This window comes from Rhodnius prolixus, unplaced genomic scaffold (assembly GCF_049639745.1).
Source record: "Rhodnius prolixus isolate KJV_2025 unplaced genomic scaffold, Rpr scaffold_10, whole genome shotgun sequence".
Lineage (NCBI taxonomy): Eukaryota > Metazoa > Arthropoda > Insecta > Hemiptera > Reduviidae > Rhodnius > Rhodnius prolixus.
Genome location: NW_027411615.1, coordinates 1,451,760 through 1,477,730, shown reverse-complemented (window position 1 = coordinate 1,477,730; position 25,971 = coordinate 1,451,760). Strand labels below are relative to the sequence as shown.

General features: G+C 33.9%; 3 protein-coding genes across 7 annotated transcripts in view; 1 reads left to right on the top strand and 2 right to left on the bottom strand.

The window, feature by feature from the left end:
* The window catches only part of LOC141457065 (extracellular tyrosine-protein kinase PKDCC-like), a 295,376-nt gene that overhangs the window by 102,271 nt on the left and 167,134 nt on the right, over positions 1–25,971 (top strand). The window lies entirely within an intron of this gene.
* On the bottom strand, positions 1,672–6,575 carry LOC141457335 (serine protease inhibitor dipetalogastin-like). The gene is made up of 5 exons (XM_074134179.1): positions 6,527–6,575; positions 4,922–5,033; positions 4,452–4,548; positions 4,095–4,250; positions 1,672–1,863 (listed from the first exon to the last, which is right to left on the bottom strand). Exons 2-5 carry the CDS (start codon positions 5,021–5,023, stop codon positions 1,832–1,834), a joined length of 387 nt encoding a protein of 128 aa, XP_073990280.1. The 5' UTR covers positions 5,024–5,033; positions 6,527–6,575; the 3' UTR covers positions 1,672–1,831.
* LOC141457334 (serine protease inhibitor dipetalogastin-like) overlaps positions 19,961–25,971 on the bottom strand; it is a 30,316-nt gene continuing 24,305 nt past the window's right edge. For 4 of the 5 annotated variants that reach the window (XM_074134173.1, XM_074134175.1, XM_074134176.1 and 1 more), the window contains 7 exons: positions 25,589–25,635; positions 24,623–24,734; positions 24,490–24,539; positions 21,940–22,108; positions 20,763–20,803; positions 20,514–20,643; positions 19,961–20,160 (listed from right to left, as the gene is read on the bottom strand). In XM_074134173.1, the coding sequence (XP_073990274.1) occupies positions 20,114–20,160; positions 20,514–20,643; positions 20,763–20,803; positions 21,940–22,108; positions 24,490–24,539; positions 24,623–24,734; positions 25,589–25,635 (596 nt within the window). In that variant the 3' untranslated portion in view covers positions 19,961–20,113. Of the gene's footprint in view, positions 20,161–20,513; positions 20,644–20,762; positions 20,804–21,939; positions 22,109–23,179; positions 23,352–24,489; positions 24,540–24,622; positions 24,735–25,588; positions 25,636–25,971 lie in introns of those variants that run through there. The other variant, XM_074134178.1, reaches the window with a different exon arrangement.

Here is a 25,971-nt window from a genome sequence, read left to right as displayed (position 1 = left end):
TGTTATCTTTTAATTATTACTTACAAATAAATATTATTGCTTCGTCTTGACTATGTTTAGTGCTGGTTAATTCCTTAATTTTAAATGCTACAAAAAATATTTAAATTGATATCTAAACCTTTTTGCTGAATTCTTTTATCTTTTCGTTTTAATCCACTGTTCGTTCCAAATTAGCATTCTTTGTTTCCTCAAGTTGATTTTTGGCATTTATTTATGAAGCTATTTAAGGTATTGTTCAATCTCTTTTTTATATTTAACTATAAGTTCAAAATTAGCAATCTTTGATTCCTCAAATAGTGTATTAGAATTGATATCTAAACCTGTTGGATGTATTCTTTGATTTTTCTTTTTAATCCACTATTCGTTCCAAATTAACATTCTTTGTTTCCCCAAGTTGATTTTTGGCATTTATTTATAAAACTATTTAAGGTATTGTTCAACCTTTTCTTTGTATTCAACTGTAAGTTCAAAATAGCATTCTTGGTTTCCTCAAATAGTTTATTAGAATTGATTTCTAAACCTGTTGGATGTATTCTTTGATTTTTCTTTTTAATCCACTATTCGTTCCAAATTAACATTCTTTGTTTCCCCAAGTTGATTTTTGGCATTTATTATTTATGAAGCTATTTAAGGTATTGTTCAATCTCTTTTTTATATTTAACTATAAGTTCAAAATTAGCAATCTTTGTTTCCTCAAGTTGATTTTTGGCATTTATTCATTAAACTTTTTATTGTATTTTTCAATCTTTTCTTTTTATTTAACTATAAGTTCATAGTTAGTAATCTTTGTTTCCTTAAATAGTTTATTAGAATTGATTTCTAAACCTGTTTGATGTATTCTTTGATTTTTCTTTTTAATCCACTATTCGTTCCAAATTAGCATTCTTTGTTTCCTCAAGTTGATTTTTGGCATTTATTTATTTTCCTCTTTAATGGATTCTGTAATCTTTTATTTTTAATTGACCTTAAGATAAAAAATAGAATTTTTGTTTTTTTTATGTAGGTTTTTTAGTAGTAATAATAGGTTTTTTCCCCTTAAAATACATATAAAACTATATAAAATAGATATGTCACATATTAAATAAATGTATATTTCATTTTATCACTTATTTCATATTCATTCATCCATAATTATATTTATTTACTTATTTCTCCATTTTATTTTTACTTTAATTAATTTATATTTTGTTATAATAACACGTAACGCGTGTTACCGATTTTCATGAATGAGGGGTGTCATTTGATTCGAAATTTGTATATAGATGTGTCTTTTGTGGGGGAGGGGTCTTCTTGTATGAGGAAGGGGATTTTGTTCCCACTTACGTGAATACAATTCACAAGACGTACGTAATTTTGATGTACTCATAGAAGGCCAAGAGAGGGTTCTCATTAATAAAAGAGGGCATTTATTGTAGATAAATTTGTAATTGGAAAATGATCCACGTTGCGAATATTGGGTATTGCTTTGCGAAGAATTGTCTCTCATGCTAAGTTCTACGATATATAAGCATCGATTTGCCCATTTAATGATAATGAAATATAATTTGTATAAATTTTAGAAACATAAAATATATAGTGCCAAATTCTACACACTTAAAGAATCACAAATCGATGGTCAAATTGACTTGTCCATTTTTTAAGGGAATATAAGCTCAAAATAAGGAATTTAGATTTTCAAATTGAAGAAAGTATATTTGGTTTATTCTGGTTTTTACACTTTTCACCTTGTTTGTTTTCACTGACTGTAATTTGCGTTGAATACAAATTTCACTATATATTGTACTCCATTTTTCTGTTAATTATCATAACTTTCTTCCTGAATATTCAAGCTTTAACAATGTCCCATGTGAGCCATCTTCAGACCTGTTGATAAAAACAAGATTACAGTTACTTTTTTGTTTATAATTAATGAAAACAAAAAATCATTGGAACAATATTTACTTTAATTATATTTAGTGACTGTACATGGTTTATGTACAAGGCGTCACGTTAGCTGAGAGCGGTTAGAGGCAAGAGGCCCGCAAAGCTATGGGTTCAATTCTCGGTGTAGGCTTTAAAATTTTTTATTTAATGGTTGATATAAGAAATTCAATGCCAACTTGATTAAAGTAGTCAAATTATTTGCTTTAATATTTTTAGTAACTACGTAATTTAGTCGTCACTTTTTGACTCTTGTCACACTATATTTGGCTTTAATGGTTTCAATCAAACAAGACCTAATTAGCTAGACACTTCTTCAACAAGCTCTGGCTTCAAAAAACTGCAAACTCCGAATAGTTTCGAGATTCTGTTAAGCTGTGCTCATTTTAATAAGTAAAACACCAAGCATCTATTCTTGTCTAATTTAGAAATCCATTTCCCAGATTGTCTCTTTCTATCGCTCTAGATCTAACTTTAAAATTCATTTCTAGATTGTCTGTCTCTGTCACACTAGATCTCCTTTTAAAATCCATATCTAGATTGTCTCTCCCTATCACTCTAATCTCCCTTCAAATTCCATATCTAGATTGTTTATTCCTGTCACACTAGATCTCCCTTTAAAATCCATTTCTAGATTGTCTCTCTCTATCACACTGATCTCCCTTTAAAATTCATATATAGATAATCTATTTCTGTCACACTAGATCTCCCTTTAAAATCAATTTCTAGATTGTCTCTCCCTATCACTCTAATCTCCCTTCAAATTCCATATCTAGATTGTTTATTCCTGTCACACTAGATCTCCCTTTAAAATCCATTTCTAGATTGTCTCTCTCTATCACACTGATCTCCCTTTAAAATTCATATATAGATAATCTATTTCTGTCACACTAGATCTCCCTTTAAAATCAATTTCTATATTGTCTATTTCTGTCACACTAGATCTGTCTTTAAAATCAATTTCTAGATTGTCTCTCTCTGTCACACTAGATCTCCCTTTAAAAATCCATTTCCCAGATTGTCTGTTCCTATTACACTAGATCTCCCTTTAAAATCCATATCTAGATTGTCTCTCCCTTTCACTCTAGTTCTCCCTTTAAAATCCATTTCTAGATTGTCTCTCTCTATCACACTGATCTCCCTTTAAAATTCATATATAGATAATCTATTTCTGTCACACTAGATCTCCCTTTAAAATCAATTTCTATATTGTCTATTTCTGTCACACTAGATCTGTCTTTAAAATCAATTTCTAGATTGTCTCTCTCTGTCACACTAGATCTCCCTTTAAAATCCATTTCCCAGATTGTCTGTTCCTATTACACTAGATCTCCCTTTAAAATCCATTTCTAGATTGTCTCTCTCTATCACACTGATCTCCCTTTAAAATTCATATATAGATAATCTATTTCTGTCACACTAGATCTCCCTTTAAAATCAATTTCTATATTGTCTATTTCTGTCACACTAGATCTGTCTTTAAAATCCATTTCTAGATTGTCTGTCCCTGTCACACTAGATCTCCCTTTAAAAATCCATTTCTAGATTGTCTGTCCCTGTCACACTAGATCTCCCTTTAAAAATCCATTTCTAGATTGTCTGTCCCTGTCACACTAGATCTCCCTTTAAAAATCCATTTCTAGATTGTCTGTCCCTGTCACACTAGATCTCCCTTTAAAATCCATTTCTGTCTAATCTATCCTCTCCCTGAATATTTAACTGTTGAAGAGATTACTATAAATCTATTCGTTTGGACGTAGCATTATTCCCGTGATTATTGCATTCATGGATTTTCCAAGGATCCTAAAATGTTTCTTAATCCAGAAAAGGATTTCTATTGTTTTTCGATCTTTTTAAATGTTATTATTTATTCCAAATGTGTATTAATCATAAACTTTCTCAGTATGTTAAGTTCAGTTCGGTCTGTTCTCTTTACTGCATTAATTTTCTAACTGATTCCTTATTGACTTATTTCTTTTCGGAAAACTTAATCTATCTACTCAGTTGGTGCTAAATCATTTGAGTTTATTGAAAGAAATTACTGCTCTAGGATGAGGTTTAAACCCAGGATGGGAACTCCCTTTATCTGGACCCACTCACTCCATTTAATTACAAGCTGAACTTTTTTATTTTTCTAAATAATTAAAGTTAAGAACAAGTGGTTGAATACTCACTAGGTTTAACTTGTTGGGCACATTTGAACATACAAGGGTTTTCGTATGTTACTCCATCAGTACCGCAGACCAGTCTTTTCAAGTGATTGCATTTTCTGGTACAAGTGTCGCCCACTAATTCCAAAGTGAATAAACCGCACGGGATGATATTTAAATCTGCAATAATAATTTCATCTTCAGTGGTCATACTCGTGCGTCAGATTAGAGACAGTTTTGCTATATAGTTACTCTTTTTTTTAAGCTGATCAAAATTTAATGCAAATATTTATTATTTAATTTCAACCAATAATTATTCTTTTAAAAATTAATTAGGAAAAAATTATTTAACATTTTTTTTAGTCTTTAAATTGTTCCTACCTCCTTTTACGTTGTTACAATTGAAGATACATTTATTTGGATAGGTTATGCCATTGGTTGCACAGACTGGAGAGAAATCTTTAGTACAACTGCAAAACTAGAAAATATGTTAATTATTAAACAAAACATAAACTATAAAATAAAATGAACATATAAAAGAATTATGTCTGAACCAATCGCACAACGTTTTTTGGTGTAGCCTACCAAAAAACGTTAGGTGTAGCGTTTTTTAGGTTATGTGCCTACAACTGCAGTTCAGTAGTATACCTAAGGTACACCCAATGTTAGATGTTAACAGTCAAAAAATATTATCATTGTTAATGACGTATAAGCCCTGAAGAGTGACATAGTCCCTAAGTTAAAAACTTGGCCCAAAAAAGTGAATACAAAAATTATGGCTGTAATTTGGGTTGATTTGTTGGGTATGAGTCCCACTTTATAAAGCCTCAAAAAAAATATGGTGGTCTTACCTTAAAGTTCTTTGAAACATCGAGCACAGCAGAGCTAGTGAACGCAATCAGGCATGCCACTAAAATCGTAGCGATTGTTGAAACAATTTTTATTGAAGTCATTTTTCTAAATCTGGAAATTAATACGAAAATTAATAAAAAATTAATAATAATAATCACACGGAAGGTATTAAAGCTCAGTGTTCTGCCATCAGGGATACTGGGGTCTTGACAGTTTCTTAAAACTGCTCACTGTTCGGTGATGGGACAGTGTGTTGACTCTAAATTGGAGAGAACACTGTCCCGGATATTGTTGGCAGTGTACTGAGAAAAAGGATTTCGGCACCAATGAGAACTCAATCGGGCTTGAGCACTTACTAGACTTTAAAGACTTGCCCAAAGTTCGAAGCTACATATTTTTATCCATACAAGAAATTGAAAAATTAAATTTTTATCCCTTCCTCCCCAATACAAACTTCGTAAAATGTTTACTGGAATAAAGTCAGAGCCGGAAGTCCATTACCTATACCCCGGAAATGCCCCAAAATTAATTCTCGTGATGAAATTATTCAAATATAAGTTCTAACATAAGTTCTTGTTAGATCTACGTGAAATGAAAACTGTTTTCAAAAAAAAAGAAAATCCCCGTAAGTGAGCTTTCACTCAGCAAAAATAAGACTTCCGGTGGTGTAGTTTACTTCGAACTTTGATTTTTAGTAACTCATTTAATTCTCCTAAAAAAATATATAAGATGTATGACCGTACTTTGTACTAGATCTACCACTTTACGAAGCCTACCCACTTCTTATTTCCCAGAAGCGCTTTTAATCGTATTTTGCTGAAGTTATTGACGTGCTTATCTTCAATAAATATAATTTTAATTAAAAAAAAAAAGTCAGGGAATTTTGGAAAAATCCTTATTTATGAATTATTTTAAAAGAAATAAATAAAATAAAATAATTAATGAACTTAAGTTTTCCTGGACACTTTTCTCGAGCAATTTTACCTTAATTAGATTTGCAGTAACTCAAAAATTTGACGTTAAAAGTATAAATAAATAAACTTGACGCGAATATTAAGACGACTAGTCGCCTATAGCTGGCGATCGTGTTGCCGATTGAATCAATAGACATTTGCAAACGCTTTCATTTGACTAAGAGACCAAAACGTCATTTAAAATTTAAAATGAACTTATAACAATTCTCCTCAAAATTGCTAATTTTATACAAGAACTGTGCACTAAGATGTAGAAAAATTGGCAATCGATTGTGGGAAATTTGATTCTCTGGTAGAAAAACGACATTGAATTGTAATTTTAATAGGAAATTTAAAAGCGGGTACAGTATCAAGAGATATCTGTCCAGTTTTCCAAAGGAAATTAAATGAAAATCCAAAACGTATGCACAGTTTAAAAGAATTCTTTTTTTTTTTCCAGCCATTTGCTGAGGAAAATTGCGTAAAAGTATCGTGAAAAGCGGATGCTTTCACCTTTATCCAAATATTAGTTCTGAAACGATAACTTTTTAATATCAAAATAACATCCTGTTAGGATTATTAGAATGAGGATGTTAGAATTTATTGTTACCACTAATATAATTTGAAATAAATTTTCAAAAATCAACTCACCTTGACTCCGGCACTCTGACAAAGTGTTCATTTGCTATTCTAAGATTATAAATACGTACGTTTGTATCTTATCACTGCACTTGTGTTGATAAGCAGTAATAAAAATAATACAATTTTTCGAAATTAATTTTTTTAAAATTTCTTTCCTTAAAATATCGCAATTTCATTCAATATGGTGTAACCATTAAAGGAGGGTCAAAAACCTGTTCTATGAGTTCCTAGGTGAAGATTGGGTTCTGGATTCATTCCAAGGAGTAACATTTCAAATAGACGCCTATAGCTCACTAGCTGGATTATTGCTGCACAATACTTAAGGGATACTAAGGAAAAATTGCAACTATTGTTTCTCCCTAACGGGAGATCAGGGAATTGGATTACGATTCCATTTTTCCGCCCTGCCTTCGAAAATTCTTTCTCGAAAATTATCTTCTTATTTATCTAAGTCCAACTTAGTATTAGTACACACATGAGGCTAAGTTGTTCGTGCAACGATTGATCGAATTCCCATAAAGCTTTCTCGTGACGTTAACTTGAAATGAATGCACTCATGGAAAACGTTTTTTCGTGCTTTGAGGAGACTTTAAAAATGTGAACTAATGAAATCAATTTAGAATATTTGATCATATTTCAATTCTTCTTAGTGCTCGTCAAAAAAAAAAAAAAATCTGTTGCTGCAAGATCCGGTACAAAGCGGAAACGATAGGAACTCACAATATTTGTAATAATTTCAGCTGAATTGAAATCACGTATTTGTAGGAACGTTTTATCGTGGAGCAACGTTAAAAGCTCATAAGACTCTGTCATCTTTTTATGGCCAAAGCTTTTTACATCTTGGTATCCAGGTTTCTGACATAACTTTTCGCAGGAATCTTGCTCAGTGGGTCCACTGAGCCGGTCAGAAATGACAGGTTTCTTGAGGGTATCATAGAATCAGTTCTTCATCGCCTGAAGTGCATGGAATTGTACTTCTTAGCGATACCACTAGTACAACCGCTAGTTGGAGTTCCTTTGTCTTTATTAGATTGCTCAACGCTCAAAGAGCTGCTAGGCAGGGCAGCTTTCTGGTTTATCTTTATGGATTATGTACAACGCATGAATTGTAACGTGATAGGTCTTATTCTGGTGTCTGGGAGCTTTGAAAACCATGGTTTTGTTATCTTCAAGTGAAAAGCTGGTCACAATTACCTTCTAAGGATCGTGAAAATGAATAAAGAACGGCTAGAATTCGTTGTTTAGGTTCAAGGAAGATGCTAAAATAACATCTTCTAACTTCGTTTTTTAGTCTAGTATTTTGAAGGGGGATGAATCCCACGTTCAAACATGATTTGACCAATAAAAGAGCTTCTCTCTAGGAAAACAAGAGGGAGTAACCAGACCATCTAAAGGGTAGAGGCCGCTTAGAGAGTGGGATAAGAAGACATTTTTTTAGTCTTAAACGATATCCCAAAATGGTGGAAATCTCTGGTTAAATATTAAGATAAGTAACGCTACAACAGGAGACAATGTTAACATCTATCTAAACATCCTCGCATAGCTAAACTTATTACACATATTCATGGTGCCCATATACAAAGGGATAACATTATCATATATCCTTAGAGCATACATTAGGGCTTACAGGATTATTATATATTTGGTTAATATGTATGTTAAGTAGTGGAGGCAGAGTGTTTTGGCGCCCAGGTGAGGTAACAGCGATAACACCTGTGGTATTTAGGCGTGAACTTCTCATTTATAACATGTGTCCCATTTTACCTGAACAATAAGAAGGTGGTGTGTTTACATTTTTAGCTGTGTTTAACTTGGGAAATTACCTTCCTGGTAATAGGGCTTTAAAAACAATATATATGTAAATAATACTTGCAGGTACATGAAAAGATAATGTAGTACATACATTTTTTTTTTTTTTATCGTTTAGTGGCAATCAATGCATTTTATTGCATTATAAGCAACCGAGATAATATGCAATGTCCACAACATGCTCAGTTACCCACTCAATGGGTAACATTCTAATTCTATTGACTCACATTGTCGTAGAGGAGGTCGCGTTTATGAGAGTTATCTCTGGAACAGGATCCTCCAGAGTTAGGATGGAGTTTCCAGTAACTTTGTGTGACGAAAGGAGTGAATGGTTTCATTGATGGTACAGAAAAGGAGTGCTCAACTAGAGAGCGAAGAATTTTTGACTGGCACTCTTTGGATGATTCTTTGCTTTTGGTTGAACCCCACTGATCGATGCTACATTTACATTAAATAAGTGTTCAGTTGTCAAGATTGTGTTTTGACGTTTTTACTAGTGGTCTTTCCAGTTGTCGAAAACTTCTGTTGAGGTCTGTTCTGTTAAGTCTAAGGATTTCAACTATCTTCTGTCGAGATAAACTTCAAGATAGCAGACTATTTTGACTACTGGTCTAATTATATTATAAAAGACAGTTACAGAGGTGAGGTTGGGCTGCAGATTCCCTTGTGCTATGTATAACTACTTAAAATGTAATAGATTGGTTACAATTTATTTAATGGGTTTTCTTTGTTTATATAAGAAAATGGAGGAAATAGGAGAAAGTTTGTGAAGAAAAACCGAAACCATTAGTGAGGAAAGCGTTGTGCCACTTTTCCAACTAATCACGCTCACTAATTTTTTCCTCCTGAACCTTTTGTCTTCTTTCTTTCGTCATAATTTTCCTTTATCTGTTCATCGAAATCGATCATGTAAAAATCGTACTTTCTTTCAAAGGGCCACCTTAGTGAAGTGTACGGTTCTACCAACTTAAATAAGATAGACCAGATTTCCTGGACTATATTGAGGAATTTCCTGTAGATACGCTGAAAGTACTTGAGGTCCGTGAATCGTTAGCGATCCAAAATTGCTATGTTTTGGTTTAAACATGAATTTATTGTTCTCCTCTTTTGGTTCATCGCGTTTTGCCCAATAAAAAGTTACACGATTCTGGCTGTTTTCTTTTAGGATTGCTTAAAAAGTCTGAGCTTAACGAAAGTGTAGTTAAAAAATTGATTTTAAATTGATTGAAATCAATTAATTTCAAGTTTTAATGCAATCTGTAACCTTCAGTGGTACAAAATTAATGAAATCAATCTCAATTCTCCCCAGAATGAGCTAATTACTGTGTTTAGAACAATTACCATAAATTCCTAATTATGTTATTAATTGATTTACATAATTACATTAATTAATTTATTATGTTATTATAAAGTTTATGTTTAATTATTAATTAAATTAATATATTGCGTTTAACAAAATTATTAGTTGAATTAAGCAAACAGATCTTAGTTAATCAGCTGTCCTAAATCATGTCAAAGTTACAGACTCATTGGACTCGAAACTTGGGTGTTAACAGAAAAGGGGATTAGCAGAGAGGTTAGCGGAATAGATTATCTCGTTGGGAGATCCTAGGTTCGAATTCAGTTGCTGGACTTTTTCTTAATAAGAGTGTCTTACTGCTCACTATCCGATGATGGCAGTGTTGTTTGTAACGAGAGAGAACACTGTTACAGAAGCCGGCAGCGTACTGAAAATGGCTCCGTGCGCCCGTGACCTTTTAAATTTTGACGGGCTTTAAATTAACAAAAGAAAAAAAAAAATTTAAACAAGGAAACCTATGAATTTTTGCGCCCGCATTTCCGCGGCTCACCATTTCTTCTTATCCTTAATCAAGGATGCCAGGATGTTCTTTAAGGTCATACAGCAAGCCTCTGTGGTTTCTAGTCTTAGTTCTTCTTGAGGGATTTAAGCTACAGTAAGTTGTTTTTCGCATATGGCCGGCCATATTCATCAACTTCTTAATGTCTTGCCATAATCCCGCATTTAACATTTGAAATCCTTTCCGGTTGCCGTTGAATTCAGAGAAAGGAAGTGCACTGTTAAGCCCTGCTTCGTTATATTCCGGAGTTCCAAGAAACTACATTTTAATAAGAGCTGAATGTACATACAACAACTTTATATACATACTCGTATATATATTTTTGTAAATATTCTGCATCAGAACGAGCCAGTGCATACAAATTAAATATTTATTTATAAAGTAAAAGGTTGAAAGTGGAGCACAACCCTGCAACTCCTCTTAAGCCCTCTTTACTTGCTAAGGGAGCCCAAGTGGTTCTCGACCATTTCCCTTGGCTACGACTTAAAAATGGGCGAAAAAAGGAACGTTATTTTCCTTATAATCTTTCCTACATATAATTAATACTATTAATTTTTTTAATTAAAATCTAGCAAAAAAAAGGTAGGTACCTGTTTATACACCTTCTTTGTTTTGTTTTTAAAGGACAGGGAAGGAATTAGTTCAGTGGTTATTACACTCCATCCCATTGCGGGAGATCCTGGATTCAAGTGAACAGCTTCCGGCCAGTTTACGTAATTAATTTAAAAAAAAAAAACAACTTATAATTGGTGCTAAAAAAGTTTTACTACACGTAAGATGTCAAAACGGAAATTTGGACACGATCATAACGTTTATAATTTTACGTATTATGATAAAAGGAAGTAAAAATTAAATCGTCAGTAGTACACTTTACATTTCGCTATAGTGTGTGGTTCACGTTTCCTGTTTCCTAACCTGGAATAAAAAGCCTGAAATAGGGCGGTGACGTATTTTTGCAGCAAGCCAATAATTATTTTTGCCAAGTTTTAGTTTTGCATTAACCTAAAATATTGTAAAAGAACTTTTATTTAATTAATTTTAATCAATTAAATTGCAATAAAAAAAAAATCGTCATCGTTCAAAATAATTACGTCAGCGTTAGATTTGAGCCAATGTTTTCCAAATTACAAAAACAACGTTGCCAAGAGAAAAGAACATCTATTAAATTCATCGGCAAATAATTTTTTTTCCGCTGTTCATCCTACTATATCCTCTTATATCTCTTCCTCTTTATAATCTTCTTTCGATTATCGATATTAAATTGTATACGATATAATAATGCAATAATGGAAGGAGAAGCCAGCCTAGAGCGAGTATCCATCCAGCTATAATCGAATCCAGGAGGTAACCTCCAGGGGGAATCTTCACATAAAGTTGATGCAGCAGCTATAGTCTTTATTTTTTTTCTATTTCATTTTTCTTGCTGACTTCCATGGAAATTTGTTTTTCCTCGATGTCTACGGTGGGTGGTTGGGGGGGATTATATAGGGAAATTGTTATAAAGCTGCCAAAGTAGGTTTATAGTATGCAGCTATTTTGAGTTGATAGACTTGGGTTGATGTGGATGATGATGGTTTCTATTAAATATGTAGTGTCACAGAATTGGGAAAAGGGGTTAAAGCTTTAGGATGGCTTAGAACGATAGAAGCTGTCTATCAAGAGTATTGAGGGATACCACCGCTCGGGACACCCAATCGCATCCAGACATTGCATTCACTCGCTGAGGATTCATTCTTACACTCTCAGGCCAATTCTTTTAGAAATAGTTTATATTTAGTTTACCCCAGTTAGTTATTGTAATTTACGCTCGTTCCTAAGTCAATCGCATTCAGGGCATTGCATTCACTCACTCAGGATTCATTCTTACACACACTTCACGACGTCACTCTACTCGTCATTCACTTTAGCCAGTACTTTTAGAAATAGTTTATATTTAGTTTACCGCAGTTAGTTCCTAAGTTAGTGTTAATGCTACCCATTCTACTCTTAGCCAGTAATATTATCTTTTATTCTATTTCAGCCCTTCAGCCTTCCTAATCTAATTCCAATATTTCGTTCGTTTCTAAGTTAGTGTTCATGCTAGCCATTCTACTCTTAGCCAATAATATTATCTTTTATTCTAGTTCAGCCCTTCAGCCTTCCTAATCTAATCCCAATATTCCGCTCGTTCCTAAGTAAGTGTTAAAGCTAGCCAGTCTACTCTTAGCCAGTAATATTATCTTTTATTCTATTTCAGCCCTTCAGCCTTCTTAATCTAATCCCAATATTCCGCTCGTTCCTAAGTTAGTGTTAATGCTAGCCAGTCTCCTCTTAGCCAGTAATATTATCTTTTATTCTATTTCAGCCCTCCAGCCTTCCTAATCTAATCCCAATATTCCGCTCGTTTCTAAGTTAGTGTTCATGCTAGCCATTCTACTCTTAGCCTGTAATATTATCTTTTATTCTAGTTCAGCCCTTCAGCCTTCCTAATCTAATCCCAATATTCCGCTCGTTCCTAAGTTAGTGTTAATGCTAGCCATTCTACTCTTAGCCAGATATATTATCTTTTATTCTATTTCAGCCCTTCAGCCTTCTTAATCTAATCCCAATATTCCGCTCGTTCCTAAGTTAGTGTTAATGCTAGCCAGTCTACTCTTAGCCAGTAATATTATCTTTTATTCTATTTCAGCCCTTCAGCCTTCCTAATCTAATCCCAATATTCCGCTCGTTTCTAAGTTAGTGTTCATGCTAGCCAGTCTACTCTTAGCCAGTAATATTATCTTTTATTCTATTTCAGCCCTTCAGCCTTCCTAATCTAATCCCAATATTCCGCTCGTTTCTAAGTTAGTGTTCATGCTAGCCATTCTACTCTTAGCCAGTAATATTATCTTTTATTCTAGTTCAGCCCTTCAGCCTTCCTAATCTAATCCCAATATTCCGCTTGTTTCTAAGTTAGTGTTCATGCTAGCCATTCTACTCTTAGCCAGTAATATTATCTTTTATTCTAGTTCAGCCCTTCAGCCTTCCTAATCTAATCCCAATATTCCGCTCGTTTCTAAGTTAGTGTTAATGCTAGCCATTCTACTCTTAGCCAGTAATATTATCTTTTATTCTATTTCAACTCTTCAGCCTCCCTAATCTAATCCCAATATTCCGCTCTTGTCTATAAATTAATAGCTACTTAAATCTCCTTTTTCTGACTCAGCATCAACCTCATCTATAAGTAACAAGGTAAAATAACATCAGTCAATTAAAAGGACTTCTCAATTTTAGAGGAAGTCCAATAGTAATGGAACGTTCTGAAAAGCAGTTCTCGAAGTTCTTTGTGAGAAGTAGGGTTTTTGTCACCTTTGGCTTTTTGCGAATTATCTTCTCTTTCTGCATAAGGGCTTACAGTAAGGGCCTTGTTCTCTTCTGCGAACGAATTTTCACAGGTAGGGTAGTTCAGTGCAAAAAAGTACTTATTCCATCCTTGGTGTAAAAATACTTTTCGGGTCTTTTATGCCTTACAAAGAGACTAACTACCTGCCTAGCCTAAAAGCGGCAAGGGTTGGTAAGGGACCTCCGTCGGAATAAGAGTTAGGTCTTTACTACTGGTCCAGAGTAAAAATTGTGTTGTGATGGTTGTCCAACGTCAGCCCAAGAGCTGATCTTCCACATCGTCATCTAGTTAGCAGGTGTAACAGTAACAGTAACGGTTGAACCTTGTCTTTTCATGACAACACTGCTATCCCAGAAATTATAAAACTTTGTACAAGAAGTTACTAGCTAAGTACGCCTTTTGCTCTTAACTTGAAAATTTGTTCTTCCAAGTCTTTCAGATAAATCTGGAAATCCTTAGAACCCAATAGTAAAGTAAAGTAATCGCCTATTTTTTCAGGCGGGGCTTAACGTCCAACTACCAATTAGGTGTCTTGGACGGAGGCGACTAGCAAACATACTTCACTGTAAATTTCTTTTATTAACCATTAAATAAAATCCAAGACCTAAGACCGGGAATCGAACCCAGTACCACAATACATATTAGCTTCGCAGGTCTCGCCTCTAACCGCTCGGCTACCGTGGCGCCTTTAGAACCCAATAAGAATCTAGTAAGTTTCCTAATACTTTATCCATACGGTAATCTTTTTCTCATTTCAGGACATCAAGTTCCATAGGTTAGTGGGAGTAAAGTAAGCTTTAAAATCATTTCTAGACTTTACTGTTTACCAGAAATCATTGAAGCGATTTCCATCTAACAAAATATAGAAAGAATATCTTTTTATTGTGGGAAATCGACAGAAACTTTAAATTTTCTTTACACCAGATAAATGAACTAATCATTTTCAACATGAAAAGTCGACTGAAGTTGATTTATGGTTTTAAAGAGCGGATGATGTAATAGGTACAGTTAAAAGAGTAATTACCCATCATTGCAAATCCATTCACCTGACACGTGAACTAACGGGTTCCCAAAAAATACAGGAGGTTTACACATCAATAACATCAGCAAAGACAAGAGTATTCGTGTGTAAGAGAGAGAGAGCGAGAGAGAGAAAACTATTGTGCTTTTACAAACGATGACAGTTATCGCTAGAAACAATCATCATACCTAATACGTTAACAAATCGTCACAGTTTCTTCATATCGTTATCAAACGCTTCCAGTTCACTTCGTTTCCGTTCTGACAAATCTCCAGCCCTAGGTGATATCCAGTATGTATAAACAAGGCGGAAAAAAAAGATTCATCTAAAGCAATATATTTCTTATTTAGCTTGATTTCTGAGCTTTAATATTTTCTTTAAATGCTGATAAATAGGTTCATTTTTCAAAGATTAGTATTTTCTTTTGGTCTAAAAAGGAAATCTAGAAACTTTTACGTTTGAAAGTGTCTCGCCACAACAACACGTAAAACAAAAAAATTAAGGTACAAAGTTCAATGAATTTTTGAACGGAACGATTCTTGGGCGATTAGACTTTACCCAAAGTAAGATGAAAAAGTATTGGAAATGGGAAAGAGATCGATTACTGTTCTAGTCCTTAGGTTTGGGAGGGTTTTGTTTTGTGACGTAATTTAAGAAGCTTGGGAAATGTTTTGTAGAATTTTGGGGTGCAAAGAGTGGATTTGATAAAGTGTGGATTCGATAAAGATTGGAATTCTTAGCGGTGCTTCACGCCATTAATCCCTATAGGTCGTAGTTTTGAAACTGCTATACTCTCTTCCCAGCCTGAAGCTATCTCGGCTTCAAAACTCCTTCAAGAACATCTGCCCCACCCCCTATTAGAAAACTAGTGCACAAAGTTGAAGACATAGGTAAACGAGCAACAATTTATTCAAACTACTTTTCAACTGAGTCACTGAGCCACCTGTTTTGGTGTTGAATTAATTAATAATACGTCACTTCCTGCAGAATACACTGCCCATGATTTACTCGTGTACAAGAAGACAGAAGTTACCAATAATTGTCTTCATTATCCGGAGTAAAGAGTTCCAGGAGATTACCAGGGCATTAGATATCCCAGAAAATGGTGATGCAATCGGTGCTTCAGCCATCTTCAGGTAATTAACAAGGTAGTGAGTTTCAAGGAGAGGATTTATGCGTGGGAAATTCCTTACCTCTCAGTGTTGGTAATACCTAACGCTACAATAATGTGAGCTAACTCTTGCCACATAACGATATACGAGATATGCACCTTCGAAATGAGTACATTTAAGGCACAGTTACTTGCTTACAATTTTATCTAGCTCTAACTACTTAAAACTAACTTTTATAGCTAATAAACTGTACTTATTGTGTTAACTACCAGTTAGAAGGTGTACCGTAACTAAAATCAATTTTCAATTTTCCCGGGTCTCTTAAAATTGAATCATAATGTTTTTTGCCCAATTTGTGATTTCATTAATAACATAATTAAACTTACAAGATTTGATGCCCAAAATTATTGTCTATTTTTTTTCAGGCAGACTTAATGACCAACAACTACCCGAATTAGCTGACATAAACGAAGGAGAATAGCAAAATATTTTACTATAAAATTCTCGAATTAACTATAAATACAATCGAAGACCTAAAGACCGGGAATCGAACCCAGTAACCTTAGCACTTTTATAACTAACGCGTATCTCGCTTCTAACTGCTCGGCTACCGTGGCGCCTAGGATAGCAAAATATTTTACTATAAAATTCTCGAATTAACTATTAAATGAAATCGCAGACCTAGAGAATCGGGAATCGAACCCAGTAACCTCAGTACTGCGTAACTTTGCGTGTCTCGCGTGATATTTTAAAAGACTCAATTTCATGTGTTAGATGTTTGAATACGATTTACGAGAAAATCAGACTATGTTTTTATCTCGCTGTTTATCTCTTCACCTGTATTAGATACCTTAATAATATATTTTTCTATTTGTTTTAGGTACGATATGTGAACAAGCCTATTTGATTGATCTGTTCGAATTTAAGGGTAAGACAAATTTAATATTTATTTTAGGGGAATTTAAAGGAAGATTCAGGTTAATAGCTGGCGATTTTATTGGTAGCCTTAATTTTGGCCAGTACGAAATGCGTCTTTATCCTTGATTTTACTAATACTTAAGTATTGGCACTGTAATTGTAGATATTAATTGTTCGTTGTAGAGATTATGACTTCATTTATGTTTACTGTCTCACGCTACACTTACTGATTGATATAAGGAGGTTACATGGTGTGTATATGTGGTTATACAAAATATTTTTCGTAAAAATAATGAAATCAAAAATCAATGAAACCTAGTAATTGTTCAAGGATTTTGTCCTGAGACGGTTAAATACAAAGATAATTTCCTTTGAGCTCTCCTATTTCTTCTCCTAACTTCCCGTGATAAAGACGCGTTGTTGGCGAATAAAGTCAAACAACATTTAGTAAAAATTCCAAAAATAACTTACGAGTTATATTAAAAGATAATTCAAGTTTTAACTGACAGAAACAGATCTTAAAGTGATTCCACAGTTCATACAAATTGAGCAGAATGGAATTATTCATCCTCTCATAGACCATAGTTTTTAGATTTTCTATCTTTTAGTCCTATATCTAAATTGAAACAGGAAATTCCTCCAATTAATCCCGTCCCTTCCCTCGCTCACATAAACCTTACGCTTCAACACCGAAATGGATTCACACCATAATTGTATTTAAATGAACATTATGGTTAATTGAAATGGGTATATATAAGAGAGAGTGTGTGTTGTTGTATGTGTTAGTGTGTTTTCATGGTCGAAAAACGATTAATTGAAATTGCATTTCATCCGTATGCAATTACCCTGTATCTAGATGTTACTATGATATTTACAGCACTCTGCGAATTGCAGTATTCGTAAACATAGAGCTTTGTAGTACATAGTTTTAGTAGGTAAATTGTTAAATTCGAGTCTGTAAATGAACTGTTTGTTAGTGATATGATTATTATGAAACATTTTCTCAAAAACTAACCGGAAAATAGTTTTCTCTTTCTCTCACTATTTCTCCAGAAGTATTTAATCTATCTTTTTTCATAATTGGTAGATATATTTCATTTATGTTGCTTTTCTTAATACTAGATCTCGTTCCTCCGATCTCTATATTCCCTCACACTGTACTTCATTCCTTTTCCAAGTTATCCAATCTCAAAGTCAATCATATATTTTCCAATTCTTCAAGTTCCAAATCCTCGATCCATTCTCGCTGTACTAGATCTCGTTCCTCTGAACTCTATATTCCCTCACACCGTACTTCATTCCTTTTCCAAGTTATCCAATCTCAAAGCCAATCTTATATTTTCCAACTCTTCAAGATCAAATCCTCGATCCATTCTCGCAGTACTAGATCTCGTTCCTCCGATCTCTATATTCCCTCACACCGTACTTCATTCCTTTTCCAAGTTTTCCAATCTCAAAGCCAATCATATATTTTCCAATTCTTCAAGTTCCAAATCCTCGATCCATTCTCGCTGTACTAGATCTCGTTCCTCTGAACTCTATATTCCCTCACACCGTACTTCATTCCTTTTCCAAGTTATCCAATCTCAAAGCCAATCTTATATTTTCCAACTCTTCAAGATCAAATCCTCGATCCATTCTCGCAGTACTAGATCTCGTTCCTCCGATCTCTATATTCCCTCACACCGTACTTCATTCCTTTTCCAAGTTTTCCAATCTCAAAGCCAATCATATATTTTCCAATTCTTCAAGTTCAAATCCTCGATCCATTCTCGCTGTACTAGATCTCGTTCCTCTGAACTCTATATTCCCTCACACCGTACTTCATTCCTTTTCCAAGTTATCCAATCTCAAAGCCAATCTTATATTTTCCAACTCTTCAAGATCAAATCCTCGATCCATTCTCGCAGTACTAGATCTCGTTCCTCCGATCTCTATATTCCCTCACACCGTACTTCATTCCTTTTCCAAGTTTTCCAATCTCAAAGCCAATCATATATTTTCCAACTCTTCAAGATCAAATCCTCGATCCATTCTCGCAGTACTAGATCTCGTTCCTCTGAACTCTATATTCCCTCACACCGTACTTCATCCTTTGAGAAAACCTTCCACTAATACGTGCTACCTCTCTCTGGAACTCCTTACCATCTACCCTTTCTATCTTTAAATCCCTTCTATTCAGTTATCTCCTTTCTATCCAGCTTCCTCCGAAATAATAATTGATTGCATTTATTTCCTTAATTTTAATTCCTATTTTTGGTAAATACTTGCCAATTTTTTGTATATAAGTACCTAAAATACAGGCCAAACCAATAGGGCCTCCAAACTGTACATGTATTTATTCTAAGGGGACAATAGTCCTAGGATAATAAATTTATTTTCTTCTTCATCAACTTATTCTTCATTTCGAATTAACAAAATATTTTACCCCAAATCCAGGCTATTACCACAATCTGAAAAGGCTTTTCAGATACTCTCCTCAGTGTGTAGGCTAGTGGAATAAATTTACCACATTATTGTTGTAAGAGTGCCAGTAATTTTAATGCCTGGTAATCTTGAAGGGGTGGAGATTAAATTCAGGCATCCTTAAACGTCTTAAGCATTCAAAAGGGCTAAAGCTTCCCTCTTCTCACTCATAACTTCCTTCCTCTTTGCTGAGGCCGCCATTTTCTCTCCAGCAATATTGAACTGTGACTGTTTGGTGTTCCTAATAATTTCTAGTTTAAAAAATTAGTAATTTTCTTTTTTTGGGTGGTTAATTACTGTATCCACACATTGGGGGCTTTTCATTGGGTGGTGTGGATGTACGAGAGCATTCATTGATGTGGAGGTAATTCACTTGACTCGTGCTATTGGTTCACTAGAGCTCTTTACAGAGCCAAAAATCCTTTTTAGGGCATCGCTTAAATGTTTAATAAGTATAACCATTCCTGGCTGTAGATCAAGTTATCAGAAGTTGTAGTTTGGAAACTCCAGTCTATTTTTCTTTAATTCCTGTGACGTTTTTCCGGTTTTAATGTTTTACCCTCCCTTGGGTCCTTTCTTTTCTGAGTCTTTATCCCCTTTTTTTTTTTTTTATCAGCATCTCTTATTATTCATTCCATTACTCAAAACGGACACCTACAACCTTTAAAACATCTCATAATTTATGAAGACAATACTTTAAAAAAAAAAAATCTGCTTTAAATACTGGTAAGTATTTTGAAGATTCAGCGAACTTGACTTACTTCATCAAACCCTCATCTTCGGAGATACTCTGATGATGACCCTAGGGATCAAAGTGTCGAGATAATGAAATGAAGGAGAAAAGTTTCTAATAAAAAATAAGTCTGAGAAAAAGATTTCTCCGGTTAAAAAAACAACTTTACTTAATATTTTATATTTCAACACTAAAGACTTTGAAATTAGACAAAACATTCAAATTTGCTTTATAATTCTTCTTTTTTAATATTTCTTATTTTATTTTTTATTTACTTAATGTAAGTTACATTTTGAGATGGATTCACACATGATTCCCTATTCCTGACTGCTGGAACATGCTCCGTACTCTGCCAATTCCAGACCTTTTAAATGCAAAAAAAATAAAGAAATTAATGTTAATACTTAAATATAAATCAACGTATTTGATTCAGTCCATCGTAGCCAATCATGTTTATTGTACCACTGATAGGTTTCGAACCTTCAACCATAATTAGAGTTAAGATTAATCCGTTGAAACGTGAACGTTTAGAGTTAAACTTAAGATAAAGCAAAAATTTTTCAGGCTGGAAAAATTGTTAGCAAGTCTTTTTTTTTTTTTTTCAATTTAAAATAATCTATGAAAATGGTCCTTAATGTACGCCTTGTCTCTGTCCAAATGTCTTCAAAGATAATCAAAGCATTCTGAGCTTTTGTAAATTTCTAAACTGTTACTCACCATGTTTTTGAGTTATGGCTGCACAATAAAGTACACAGGGATTGCCATAAGTTTCACCATCAGTACCACAAACCGGAAGGTCTAGTTTGCTGCAAGCGCAAGAATGTTTGTTTCTTCTGAGCTCTTCCAACTGTTTTAACAGATATTAAGATTCCAAAAAGTGATATCAATGCCTTAGGTTTTTTTAATAAAATATATATCAGATTGATATTTAATGTACTAGATATATTGTAGGGAATTTCTACTTACTGGTATATATTCACAGAGCGTTCTGTGAGCAACCCTCAGATCTGTAAATAATCACGTAATATATTTATTGAGTTCAATAATCAACGTAAATTTGATTTATATTTATGTAAATCAATTGGTTGTTGAGTCAAATACGTTTCGATCTAAATTTAAGCTTTCTTTATAGATATAGGAGGAAAGATGGCAATTACCCCTTTAAAGCTTTTCTAGCGTTATGCCTAATCTAATTTTCTTTGGAGAGAATTTAAAATATAAGTTTCAAATTTCCATCAGTGCAAAGAGTGTACGAGTACATATTGAAAAGAGAGTTGTTGGGACCATTTTAGAGAAATTCTCGTAACTTTAAAGCGCTACTTCCGTTTACGTAAATTTGACCCGCTAAAGTATAGTCCGAGATTTTGGCAAAGCTAAAAACTTTACGTAAGAATGCTTATCGTCATTTATATTAAAAATTAAAGCTTTAATAGGTTTTTTTTAGAGCTGTTGCTCTAGATGTGTTAATCATCTTGACAATCACGAACTCCCCGGGATAGTCGAGGCATTGATAAGTTCAGCTTAACCATTTTCCAGTTTAAGATTTAGATTTTCTAGCCTAGATCCCTAAGAAAAAGATGATGGTGAAATTCGAGAAGGAAGAAAGCAACAAAAATGAAAAACTTGTCAAGATTTCTTTGGGCAAAATTGGTACCATTTTCTAAGAACTAGTACTTTTAGACTCATGGAAATCTTAAAATATGTATAAAGGTGGAAAAACTCAAAAAAAATTTGTTACGTTCACAGTGTTTTCCATTTTGGGGGACTAAGGGAATTATAATTAAATAACCTATTCCAATTGATATTATTCAAGATGCAATATATAGGCTTCGTGTCCGTAAATTATTAAACTAAGGATTCAAGATTGACGTTGGAATCGGTTAAATAAAAACAACTCTTCATTTTGCCAACGTTTCGTCAGATAAATTGTCCTCTTCAGGGCCTGGATCTTACAAAAAACAAATTGTATTTGTAAGATCCAGTCCCTGAAGAAGACAATTTATTTGTCGAAACGTTGGCAAAAAAGACGAGTTGTTTGTTATTATTTGACCGATTCCTCGCCAATCTTGAATCCTTAGCTTAATTATTCAAGATCAGCTGTTAACTTAATAAATAAATAGATTTCTTGTAAAACCGTACTTACTTGGGTTTCCTTTAGAATTAGCACAATTTAATGTACATTCATTTGCATAAGTTCGACTATTTGTCCCACAAACTGGTTTCCAAATTTTCGGACAGTTACAAGGATCGCTTTCGAATTTCCCTATTTCCTGTTTGGCTTCATCAAATAACCTTGTGAATTCATCAACTTCCTGAATAATATAGTTAATTCTTATTATTCTTTTATTTGAGAATTGTTGACTATTGATCTTTTTTTGGTGACTGATTCCCATTAATCAAAAAGGAAGAAAGATAATTGCCAATTTCAGTCATAATTAAAACTCGATAAGCACGATAATCGCTACAATAAACCCAGAACTACACAAAAAGACAACTTTTCTCGAATTTTTTGGAAAGACCAGACTGAAAAAGACAAACAATTAAAATCTAATCGATGGAATAGAATGCAAAAACTAAAAATACATATATAGGAGAAACAACGCGATATTTAAGAAAAAGACTTGTACCAACACTCGTACGACACAAAACTGGAAAAGCGCTTTCCTTATACAGCACTTTCGTTTTCCCAAGCACAAAGATACAAAAATCAAATAGAAAAGTAACTAGAAATGATTTGCATATCAATAACGTAAAATAGTTTAAATTTCAAAACAGATACGAACAATGTAAACAACAAATACGGCCAACTTACTGCACTAAACACGTAAAAATTTTTTTTTTTTGACAATTTCTCAACACATTTTAAAAATATTTATCTATTTTTATGGCAAAGGATTGGCTACCAAACCCATTCTCGTGTTAGAAAACTTTGTAAATCTAGAATAGAAAAAAACAGGGAACAAAATTAGAACTATTTCTTTATTATAGCTTACATCCTTTGTATTCAATTTCCCTCCCTCCTAAACACTGTAAAAAAAAAACAAAAACTACAATGGTACTGCACTGGACTTAGGGACTCAGAGGTTTTCCTGGGTTCTGCTCTATTATCTAGTCCTAGGAGACATGGTCGTAAGAAATGGAAATGGACTTTGTTGGCTGCATCGACGATCGTACACAATCCGGAAGTTGAGGCTACTTGCATCTCTAAATCTTTACAGGACATCTCACACCTTGTGGCTTGAGCTTTTTTTTTAGAAGAGAAAATTTAATGGGATCAAGCAGGACTCTTATTAAACTAAGGATCAATAAATTTAGCCCCATTAACTGATGAAGATAGAAAGAAATTAGACAGCTGGCTGTTTACAGTTTGATTTAAACAAGAATTAAACAATTACAATTTTTCAATTCTTTATTTAATATTTCATATAATAATATTTGGGAATAATAGTTAATAAAAATTATTAATAAATATCGGTATAATATCCAAAGATGTGCAGACCATTCTTCTACCTCTTTTTGTTCTTTAGTAAGAAGCCTATAGTTGCACGTTTAGTCCTACAAAATATTAATGATTATTTCTTGATGCAAATTAATAATACAAAATTATTTCGTAGAAAATTGCACTCTGTATGAATTGCATGATTAATTTTTTAAACACGATTCTAAATTTAAATCCAAATTTAACCCAACTAAGTCTAAATACATAGTCTTCACACTCAAACATCAAACTCCACCACCTGTCTTCTTACATCATACTACCTATCCCACCAGCCGACCATGTGCGGGTACCTTGGAATGTACCCTAGACAAGAGACTTACCTGGAACCCCCGTTACGAGACTTAAACGTACCGAACTGAACAAACGATACAAACTTCTAGCTAGACTACATGACAAACGCTCAAAACTCTCACTACTGAACAAACGACGACTCTATACAGCTCTTCTCACCACCAATACGGACTTACGGAACAGCTAAAAAAAAATCCAACATCAATAGACACTGCAAACACTCCAATCCCAAAATACTCCGCCGCATAGTAGACGCTCCATTCTATATTAACAACCACACACAATACATACAGATCTCCAAATTCCACACGATCTCCGAACTTGCCAAAATCCGATATAAAAAATTTTCATAAAAAAACTCTCATTTCATCCCCCAACCCTTTAGCTACAAACTTGTCTTTGAACTACGCTACCCTCCAATCCTCGAAGACGGCTGAGGCGCCGTTGGCCTCGTGACCAACTGGGTGACTAATGGCGGCCATCACTGGATGACCGTCATTCAAGTCTGCCACGTTACTATATACACTTATCTCATTTACTTATTGTACCCTGTAGGTACAGGTGGAAATTTCAAAAAAAGGATAAATAAATCAAAATTCTGGTCTAGATTCTTGTTTTGATCAGATTCATGTAACCTAATACTGGATCTGGCACATAGTTATTGGGAAAATGCATTGAAATATCCGTAGATTCTCTATCGTTTCTCCCTCTCTTATCAGTTTCTCTTATTGCTATTTTTTCTCGAACGTTCTAACTCGAACTTTTCTCGAAATTCCGAATATTTAGATCATATTTAATTATTACTACCAACATTGTACAGTTTGTAAAAACCGTACAATTACATTTGAACGTAATCTTAGAGAAAACTAAGAAATGATATTCAATTAGTGACTTTGTATTTACCTTTTTTAGATCTTTGTTTTGACATTCACCGTCGTAAGCAAATTGTACTTCTTGAACCAATAAAATAAAAGAAAAATGTTAAGAAATTAATACTTTTATGAAAATTGGTAAAACCAAAATCAAAGTTACCTACCGGATAGATTCGCTTCCGCTGTACAGTACAGCAGACAAAGATTCCTGTATGTTTTGCCATCTGTTCCACAGACTGGATGAACGTATTTATTACATCGACAAGGTTCTTGGTTCTAAAAATAAACAGTGGTGAGATTGTTATTGTAAGCTTCATTTGGATGGAGTGATTAATAAATGGCGAAATTAATTGGTCATGGATTGAATGTGGAGCTTGGATATCTCTTTGTGATTTAGTATCCGCTCAGTGGTAGTACCCAGGAAGCGGAAGTTCCATGCTTCTTTTAAATTTTTAAAGAGTTGTGGTGATGGAACTAGGTTGTGCTTAAGCAGCCTACTGAACGGGATCGAGCTTTCAGAGACCCATTTTAAAAAGGCTGACTTCTCGGGCTCCCCAAGGATCTCCCTAAGATAGTCTCGGGTTGGTGATTAGCAGAGTGGGAATGAATCCTTCTAACCGCTTGATTTGGTGTACCACTTCTGGTATAGCTGAGAAAGCCGTTAGGGGCAATTAGGCTTTTACACACCAGGGAGATTATCGTTATTAAGGTTATCTCCCTAATTATGGGCTCCTCCATCTCTTCATAGGACTTAGCTGGAAATCCTGGTTCTCAATTATTTAAGAATGTCAATCTCAGAAGATCTACATCTTGGGGAAGTGACATCAATTACACCAAGAAGTGGTGCACTCTATTTACCCGCTCCCTGGGTACTATCTGGGACTTCCTTCGACAACAGAGTTCTTGCAGTTCACCGGAAAAAAGCTCCATGCCACAATGACCTTCAGATAAAGACGTATCTTAAATAAGCACATAAAAATTCTGTTTCTAAATAAAGTTAAGCAGGATTCTAATGCAATGTTTGCGAATAAATAACCAAATCTTTTAAATACCTCTAAGCTTGGCAATTTAAAAACATAAAATAACGATTAATTTACACTAATTTTTACAATAAGAAAGACAAATATTACCTCATCACTTTTAGGAGGGCATGGTCCAAAATATACTACATCCAAACCTTTAATAAACATAATATTACTATGTTAGTAACATAATTAAAATAAAAGTACCATTACATCAATAATACGAGAAGAAAGATAAACAGACCGACCAAGACGTGAACATTTGCTTAAGTTTAAAAAAAAAAGTTTGGTGCCTCAAAAAAAGGACTCAAAATAAATGAGCCAGGAAAAGCGGAAGCAGGAGAAACGAACATAAATCCTGATAGTAAGTCCAGTGACTTAGCAACAGCAGCAGCAGGTGGGCAGATCTCAGATAGAAATTCAAGGAGAGGAGATCTGCTCGGCGAACCATATACTCTAAGCAAAGGATGGAAAAGATTTTTGCTATTCTC